The 9,570-nt window shown below is 42.9% G+C and overlaps 1 protein-coding gene across 1 annotated transcript in view; it reads left to right on the plus strand.

Moving 5' to 3' along the window:
- LOC115106726 (ataxin-2-like protein) overlaps positions 1–9,309 on the plus strand; it is a 52,962-nt gene extending 43,653 nt beyond the window's left edge. Inside the window, 10 exon segments of the mRNA XM_029629733.2 lie at positions 178–247; positions 2,783–2,920; positions 3,528–3,591; positions 4,293–4,468; positions 4,730–4,868; positions 5,061–5,126; positions 5,129–5,166; positions 5,538–5,711; positions 6,433–6,607; positions 8,611–9,309. Of these exon segments, the coding sequence (XP_029485593.2) occupies positions 178–247; positions 2,783–2,920; positions 3,528–3,591; positions 4,293–4,468; positions 4,730–4,868; positions 5,061–5,126; positions 5,129–5,166; positions 5,538–5,711; positions 6,433–6,607; positions 8,611–8,660 (1,090 nt within the window). The 3' untranslated portion in view covers positions 8,661–9,309.
- Positions 9,310–9,570: the final 261 nt, after the last annotated feature.

Genomic DNA, 9,570 nt, shown 5'->3' on the forward strand with positions numbered 1-9,570 from the left:
AAACCTAAATCGATAACCGGGATCATTTAAAAAAATAATCTAAACTGAACCTACCTCAAAAAGCACATCGCCCAGCACTACTTTCTGGTTTATAGATGGATTTGGTTACAGAGCAGTGGATATCATTGTGTATACAGTACTAACAGTGTTCTCTCTCTCTCTCTCTCTCACTCTCAGTCAAGTCATGAAGTCAACTCTGAATCCCAACGCCAAAGAGTTCAACCCAAACAAAATCGCGCTCACTCTGGTAAGCAAGAAGGTGTAATGACATGTCAAGAAGAGCAAAATAATTAGGATCTAAAATGTCTTGATGTCTACTAACCAAACAATGACTTTGTCTTGACGTGTGGCTCAGTTGGTAGAGTATGGTGCTTGCACACATCATGACTGTAAGTCGCTTTGGTTAAAAGCGTCTGCTATCTACTGTATCTATACTACGAAACACTTTCTAGATGCGCCTATGTACCAAACGATGTCTAGAGGTCTACGCATTAAATGGTGTAGGGTAGGGATGGGCACAAAAACTCATTATGAGGGGCCGCAGTGGCTCCGCGTACCCACACATGCAGTCAGACTTTTTTTTTAAGAACCCTAAGTGTTTTGCATTTTTTGAGTGTCTAACCAGGTTTCTATCTAACCATTTCATGTGGATGGAAAAAGGATATGCCGTTACAATTTGATAAATGCAGACAGACAATTTGTTTGTTCGACCTGGTGGGCTCTTTTTTTGTGTCCAGTAAAATGAATTATGCGAGATTGTGGTGGAAATGCCTTTTATATTGATATAATATTGAGATAATAACCGCCATATTGAAGTCGACTTGGAGTCACGCGATGATATGTCGTGTGATTCTCCCACTACGACTTGGAAAGCCATGCAGTTTATTAGGCTACAGATGAAATAAGTTATGATTAACTTCACAGGGTGGTGAAATTGCATGTGATGATGTTTCTTTCCAATAAAATATCTAGGGTCCTATTTCTGTGACATGATGATCGATGCTTTGCTGCCGTTTGACAAATAACAAAAATATCACTCTTATCCATAATCATCTCATAATGTACAGTCCTGTGAAAAAGTATTTGCTCCCTTTCTAAGTTTCTCTAGTTTTGAAAAAAAATGTATACTGAATGTTATCAGCTCTTCAACCTAATATTAGATAAAGGGAACCTGAGTTTACAAATAACAAAAAAAATGGAGACTTAATTTATTTATTTAACAAATGTATGCACCATTCAATACCCCTGTGTGAAAAAGTAATTGCACCCTTACTCATTAACTGGTTGCGCCACCTTTAGCTGCAATGACTCCAACCAAATGCTTTCCTTTCAGTTGTTGATCAGTCTCATATCGCTGTGGAGGAATTTTGGCCCACTATGGCATGCAGAACTGCTTTAACTCGGTGACATTTGTGGGTTTTCAAGCATGAACTGCTCGTTTCAAGTCCTGCCACATTATCTCAATTGGGATTAGGTCTGGACTATGACGAGGCCATTCTAAAACTTCAAATTTGTTGCTTTTTAACCATTTTTAGGGAGACTTGATTGTGTGTTTTGGATCGTTGTCTAGCTGCATGACCCAGCTGCACTTCAGCTTCAGCTCACAGACGGATGGCCTGACATTCTCCTGTAGAATTCTCTGATACAGAGCAGAAATCATGGTTCCTTCTTTTAAGGCAAGTCGTCCAGGTCCTGAGGCAGCAAAGCATCCCCAAACCATCTCACTACCACCACCACGCTTGACCGTTGGTATAAGGTTCTTACTGTGGAATGCAATGTTTGGTTTTCGCCAGGCATAATGGGACCCATGTCGTCCAAAAAGTTATACTTTTGACTCATCTGTCCATAGAACATTCTTCCAAGAGTCTTGATGATCATCCAGGTGCTTTTGGCAAACTTGAATCAACTTTTTGGACGAGATAGGTTTCCGGCAGAAATAAAATGGACCCAACACTGCATATTAGGTTTTGGTTGAAGATCTGATAACATTCAGTGTCAAAAATATACAAAAATAAAGAATCAGAAAGAGGGTAAATACTTTTTTCACAGCCACTGTTAGTTGCCTACCTGTATCTGCGAGCTGTTGGCTAGAGCGCACGTGCCAAGACCAGAGTGGGTACATTTGTTTTTGTGACACAACCATCAGAGTTGAAAATGCGATGGAAACCATTTAACTTGTATTTTTTATTCGGTACATGGGGAATTTAACCGCAAACGTTATTTTTATGTGCGCAACGTCATCACGCACATACTTTTATTCGCAATAAGTCCGTTTGATGGAAACACATCTCTGGTGGGAAAATGTGCATATTTTATGCAGATTTTAAACTTTGCATGAAAATCTGTTGTATATTGGATGGAAACCTAGCTGTCTGACATAAGAGATTGCTGTTGCACAAAAATCAACAGAAAAACATTTGCACCGTGTGTATTCTACTATTCTAACTCAACTTTTTTTAATAATACATTTGCCCATCCCTGTTGTAGGGTAAAGTTGCCCGTAGATACTTATTTTTGTGTCCATTTTACATTTTCCCCACTAATGATTTAGGATTGGGGTAGGGATGGGCATTTGAAATCATTTCAATATTCAAATAATGTCATTCATTTTGGGGAGATATCGAATATTCAAATAACCGTGCCCATCCCTAGATTGGGGGAGGGGAAGCTGATCTTATCTGTATCGAGGGGAAAGTTCACCCTGGAGTGTACCAAACACTGCCTAGACATCTACTTACCAAACAAATATAAATGGTTCTTCCCCTTCCCTCTGTGTCTGCAGACGAAGCCCAACCCTTCACCCACGCCCCCCCGGCCACCCCCTCCCAGCCCTGCGGTGGTGCTGCAGCACCCAGGCAGCCAGGGTTCCATCTACAACGCCCCCTACCTCTCCTACATCTCCCAGATCCACTCTGTACAGGTAACGCACACACACTTCTGACACTGTGATTAAATTGATTGCATGCTGTGGGACATTCTGTTTTCCCATCAAATACTGCTCCCCCTGTTTGTATGAATGCGAGGCTTTGGGATTATTGGTAATATTATACTTGACTATAAACTGTGTGGTTCGAGCCCCGAATGCTGATTGGCTGACAGCCGTGGTATATCAGACCGTATACTACGGGTATGACAAAACATTAATTTGTAATGCTGTAATGACATTGGTAACCAGTTTATAATCGCAATAAGGCACCTTGGGTGTTTATGATATATGGCCAATATACCACGGCTAAGGGTGGTATCTAGGCACTCCACGTTGAGTTGTGCATAAGAACTGCCCTTAGCCGTGGTATATTGGCCATATACCACACCACCTTGTTCCTTATTGCTTAATTATGCTATACTTGAGTTTCACCAGTGGTGATATAGTGTGTGACTATATACAGTGTTACGCTATTGTTTGAGCGCATTTTAGGATCTAGTACGAGTTCATGTTAAAATTGCCTAAATCCCCTCATTGAAAAGCCAATGCGGCTTGTAGCTTCGTGTTGACCTCTTGTCTCCTGGCTTCTGTTTCCCTCCAGCCTCCACATATGTACCAGTATACCATGTCTACAGTCTGTCAGGGGAAATACCCCCGAGTCAAAGGTATGCACGCTCTGCACGCCTCCTCTCCGACTCCCTACCAGTGTGCATGCATTGTTTACACCTTGACATACTCTAGCCTGGTCCCAGATCTGTTTGTGCTGTCTGGCCAACTACTATGGTCAGTCTGAGTTGGCAAGACATTACAAAGAGGGGCTCCCGAGAGGCGCAGCGGTCTAAGGTACTGCATCTCAGTGCTAGGGGCGTCACTGCAGACCCTGGTTTGATCCCGGGCTGTCTCACAACCGGACGTGATCGGGAGTCCCATAGGGTGGCGCACAATTGGCATCGTGTTGTCCGGGTTAGGGGAGGCCGGGGCAGGCCGACATTGTAAATAAGAATTTGTTCTTAACTGGCTTGCCTAGTTAAATTAAGGTAAAAAAATAAAAATACATCTGGGACCTAGCTATATATATATATCTTACCTTACGAATACTTATTATTACTACTTTGTATTCTAACGTCTTTATCTACTAATGCATGCCAAACTGTTGTAGTTCTATAGTAAAGTTGAATGTCGGGCAAAACTAGTAGTGAATTTATCCCTGTTCCGAAGTTTCAATCGTAAGCATGTGACATAATTTCACCCTGGGGATCAAATCAGTTCTTTATTGTTCTTTTTAAAGCATGTTCATATCTGCTAGTGTGTCAGAGTTCCCCTCCCTGTCAATGTTGTTATGCAGTCATGTTTTGGTCTCCCCCAGGCTTAGGGTTGGGGGCCCCCCGCTCGGACCATGGCAACTCTGGCCCGCCGCAAGCCATGCTACAGGCGGCAGGGTCTGCAGCCGGAGCCCCCCTGGTGCCATCGCCCTACCCCCAGCCCTACCTGCAGTACAGCCAGCAGCAGGTCATCCAGGCCATGACGCCTTACCCGGGACAGGTCAGTGTGTGGAGAAGTGGGTGGGAAGGTGGGTGAGTGTGTGTGTGTGTGGGTGGGAAGGTGTGTGTTTGTCCGTGTCTATGGCTGTACTGTGGGGTGGGGGGGGCAGACCTCAATTTCCTATCCCCAGAGTTTTGAATCGAACTGCCTCCCTTTGCCTTAGTGGTTATCCAGTTTTGGTCATCATAACTGTAGCGGTCAGATACTGAAAACAATGTCTCTGTCTTTCTCTATGTGTCTCACCCGCTCTCCCTTCCCCAGCCGATGTACTCCATGCTGCAGGGCGGTGCGAGGATGTTGGGCCAGGGAGGGAGTCACCCCCAGGTCATGGGCCCTCCAGGGGGCCCCCAGTTCCCCGGCCAAGGTGAGGGGCCTCTGGTGCCCCAGCAGGGTATCTATGGTGAGTCCAAAACTGGTTGGATCCTGGATTTAGACTGGATCATTGTTTTTTGGGGGGGGTAGCCTAGTCCAAGATCTGTTTGCTGTTTGTGCTGTATAGCCAAACACATCTTGTACCAGGCTACTGGATCATTGTTTTGGGAAATTTATCATGGAAAGTGTCTTCAGCTCTCTCTTTCTCGCCCCTCTCTAGCCCCCCAGTCGTTCTCCCATCACCAGGGTGCAGTGCACCAGCCCCGGCCCTCCAGCACCCCTACATGTAACCACCCCCCCAGCAGCACGCCCCCAGCCCTGGACAGGTAAAACCAACACCCCCTCATCACAGCTTCAAATCTCACCATCCCTCTCCGGACCGCATACCAGTTCTAGAACATACCCCTTTTTGTCTTGGCCACGTTTTCTTTTATCGACATACAGTGTTGTTGGGCCTTTTGAAGGGCCATGTTAAAGGTATACTCAGACAGCGATAGGATAAGTGGGCTGACTTTCAATACAAAGAGCGTGAAGCAAGAGATGAATCTTCTCAAACTGTTGTCGTCACACAGCTATCACAATCTGCAGTATCTTTGTTTCACACTACTACTCGTGGTCACGTCATATTGCTGAGTCTGAGCTTTTTTCTCTCTAAGATTATCCTATGCTAATGATTTCATTCTCCATCTCTGCCCAGTCGGGACCCCAAACCCAGTCTCTATATCACTCTGGGGCGCTCTCAGCCCCCACCCCTTCTAATATGCCCCCGGGACAAACATCGCCCCAGGGCTCGTTCCCCCTTCAGGGCTACAGCCTGCATGGCCACCAGGGAATCCCGCACACGTACCCCGGTCTGGGGCAGATAACACAGGTACATTTACACTGCTGGAGGAGTTACTCTGGGTTCTGTTCATTAGGGTACATGTTTTAAAACATTTTGCAACATAACATTTAAATGTGCCTTTCTTATTGGAAAAGTCCAGGTAGTCCCTCCATGTTTCAGTATTTGTTTTTCATATAACCTTGGTTATGACTGTAACCAGAGATAATAATGTTGTTGATCTTATCAGGAATTCCTCACTTTTCTGACAGCATCCTTTATTCTTTCATAATTCAAATCGGCTAACCCACAAACAGATATCCTTCTTTTTCTGTGTTGCATATCTATTCGAAGACGTCAAAAATATATTATCTAATGCCAGATTTGTAAAGTAAACACCTTTTGGAAGGAGTGAAAAAAAATTACTCAATTCCATCCAAAATGGGTGGCAGTGGTTAAGAGCGTTGGTCCAGTAATCAAAAGGTCGCTGGTTCGAATCCCCGAGCCGACTAGGTAAAACGTTTGTCTCCGTGTCCTCGAGCAAGGCACTCAACCTAAATTGCTTTGGATCAGTCAGCTAAATGACTCAAATGAAAAAGCATAACTGTTCATCAATTTCTATGCCCAAGCAATAAGGAATGATTGTAAGAACACAATGACCTAATGTTTATATTTAGGCAGATCCATGTCTTTTTACCTGTGTTTTTATATATTGTGTGACACATTTTATGTACGTTTCTGCATATTGTATGTCCCTGGTCCCTCTCCGTAGGCTCACGTCCAAGGGGCCTTGCAGGGACCCCACCACCAGGGCCAACATGGCCACCCGCAGGTAGTGATGCTCCAGGCCCCGCCCCCCCAGCACGGCCTTGGACAAGTCTCCCAGCACCCCCAACACGGCCTCCAACAAGGGGCCCACCAACACTTCTACATAGGACATCCACAAGGTATGAAGGTTCCCTAAGCTTGTATTAGTGCAGAGAAGGGAACCAGAGTGTTTATACTAGGGGGCGCGACATTTCCGTAGTGCAAAAAGACCGGGGTTTGGGAAGTCAATGGTAGAAGTTAAAAATGCATCCTTAGTTGTTAATTTTCTCTAAAATCTAAAGACAACCTGGATTTGATTCAAGGTGGGGTAAGAGTAAGCCCGTCCGGCGTCCCTGCAAAATAAATAGTGGGGCTACACCGTATCCGGTAAAACGTGAGCCGATCACAATTAATACAAAATAACAAGAAAACTAGGCTATTACATCACTATTTTACATTACCGCATGAAATGAGTGAATTAACTTGAAACCGGGTGGTATACGCTACAACTTGTTTTGTGGTTCGACGAGAACACTTACATTTTCCCAAGGCAGCGATGAGTGGCCAAGATCGAGACGACGCGGAGGTGAGTGACAGACGTGCGCGGAAAACAGTGGATGCAATTCAATTATACAATCGCTGAATGTCATTACAATAGGCACACAGTACCAGTCAAAAGATTGGACACACCTACTCATTCAAGGGTTTTTCTTTATAGTGGAGACATCAAAACTGAATATGGAATCATGTAGTAACCAAAAAAAGTGTTCAACAAATGAAAATATATATTATATTTGAGATTCTTCAAAGTAACCTCAATGACAGCTTTGCACTCTTGACAAACCTAAGCACACAGCCAAGACAATGCAGGAGTAGTTTTGGGACAAGTCTCTGAATGTTCTTTAGTGGCCCAGCCAGTGCAGCGACGTTCCTCATCCAACCTGACAGAGCTTGAGAGGATCTGCAGAGAAGAATGGGAGAAATGCCATAAATTAAGATGTGCCAAGCTTGTAGCGTCATACCCAAGATGACAAGAGACTATAATCACTGCCAAAGGTGCTTCATCAAAGTAAAGGGTTTATGTAAATGAGTACTTATGTAAATTAAATATTTCCGGTTCTATTTTTGCTTTGTCATTATTAGGCTGTAACATAGCAAAATGTGGGAGAGGTCAAGGGGTCTGAATACTTCCCGAATGCACAATTATATAACATTGAGGTCCTTGAAAATTACAATTAATTTCTCGAAAAAGTCCCTGATAGTTCTTGAATTTGACTTACCAATGTTAACTTTAGATAAATACTCAACGTTTCATTTAGAAAAGATCTCCATCTAGTCTTTATGAACCCTGCTTAAAGTTAAAGGATATATAGTCCTAGGCCTATGTTGTTGTATAGGTTGAGTTATGGGCTAATTTGAATATATTCACTTTTATATATTCCTCTAAGTACACATGTGGAACTGCATGAAAATCCTTTTTTATTTTTGTTTCAAAACATTTTGAAATGTTTATCCTAATGTGACACATTGGCCCCTTTTATTTATAGAAAGATCATATATAAAATTAATAGGGATTCAATGTGTAATTAAGCGAGCTTGCGTGTCTCGTACCAGTAAGAACTTAAATCTACTTTCACCCCGGATTCAATGTCTTAAGTAGCTGAACATGTCATCACTATAACCTTGTGAAAGTTACAAACTGACACGTTTACATTTGTCAAAAACTATAGCGAATAAGTGCCTTTTCATTTGACGGGTTTGCACATGCACAGTTCAGAGCGACTCCGTTGGACCCTAGGATGTGTTTTTGTATATGAGTTTAGCTGCCATGACATAACCTACAAGCGTGATCTGGGATTTCTATTGGAGAAGCAGTATCTGGACTTCTTTGCATATATATTGTCTTGTGCAGTCTTGTTGTTGGCCGTGTACATAGAACTTTCCTAAAAACTGTAGTTAAAAATGCTGGTTTCTAATGTGTTTTGTGATGACTGTAGTTGAAAAGTACTTTTGTAATATTTTGTTTAAAGGTACTATTGCATCCTCGATAAATATCAAATAGGTGAATGGTGGCCTTTTGAACTGAAACACTACTAATCATCTTATTTGTTCATCCATAGTAATATTGTTTTTTCCCCCACAGCGATGCAGGTACAGACGCACCCCTCTCCCTTCCACCCTCCTGGAAACTGAGCTCCTCTGTTCTCCCCTCCCAAAAGAACTGTCCCTCTGGAACGGTCCACCCCCCTCGCCCTCTGGACATGACCACACCCGACCAAGAAGTGACACAATCACGTGACACAGTGATTGGCTTGCAGGGAGAAGCGGCAAGACCTCATTTGTCAGCTACACTTCTCAGCTTCATCTTTGCTAAAGCCTTGGTTATAGCCCAACTGAGGATGATGATGATGATAAGCGGCGCCAACAGAAGCCGCACCCAATCCAAACCTTCGTCCCGTTCTCTCTTCCAGCTCCTTCCATTTTAAAGACAAAAGACACAACCACATGAGATCATCATAGTGGAGAGGAAAGACATGGACACCAAACGAGCGAAGGACACAACGTTTGACAACATCAAATCGCTTTGAGACTGACTCCTTTAGTTTAAGTTCCTTAATATTGGGCGAATGGACAGAAGAAATACAAACACTTGCTCAGAAATTGTTGAGTGTCGCAAAAAGGAGGAATGAACGGAACGGCATAAAAGAGGAGATTGGATTTTTTCTTTAACCCGGTATCAACCCACCCTTCCCCTTTCCTCTGTCTTATAGCGAATTATGAATAATAATAATAAAAATATGGAAAATACAAAAAAATAAAGTTTTAAACTTAACTACAGAAACATCTTGTTTGTTGAATGTATAACTTTTTTTATTGGAAGAATATATTAGTTGTCAAGTCTCATCTCATAATAACCACTATATGTTACACCAAAGGGAAACCATTTGTAAGACACATTTCAATGTAAAGAAGACACTAACAAATGAATCATGTCATTTAAACAAACAACCAAATGCAGTTCCCACAGTTAAAACCGATTTTTAAGCACGTCATGGGTATCCATTGTACTTTAGTCACTTAAGAGGTTTTTGTTACACTTTTA

The sequence above is a fragment of the Oncorhynchus nerka genome, linkage group LG23 (genome assembly GCF_034236695.1).
Source record: "Oncorhynchus nerka isolate Pitt River linkage group LG23, Oner_Uvic_2.0, whole genome shotgun sequence".
In the NCBI taxonomy this organism is placed as follows: domain Eukaryota; kingdom Metazoa; phylum Chordata; class Actinopteri; order Salmoniformes; family Salmonidae; genus Oncorhynchus; species Oncorhynchus nerka.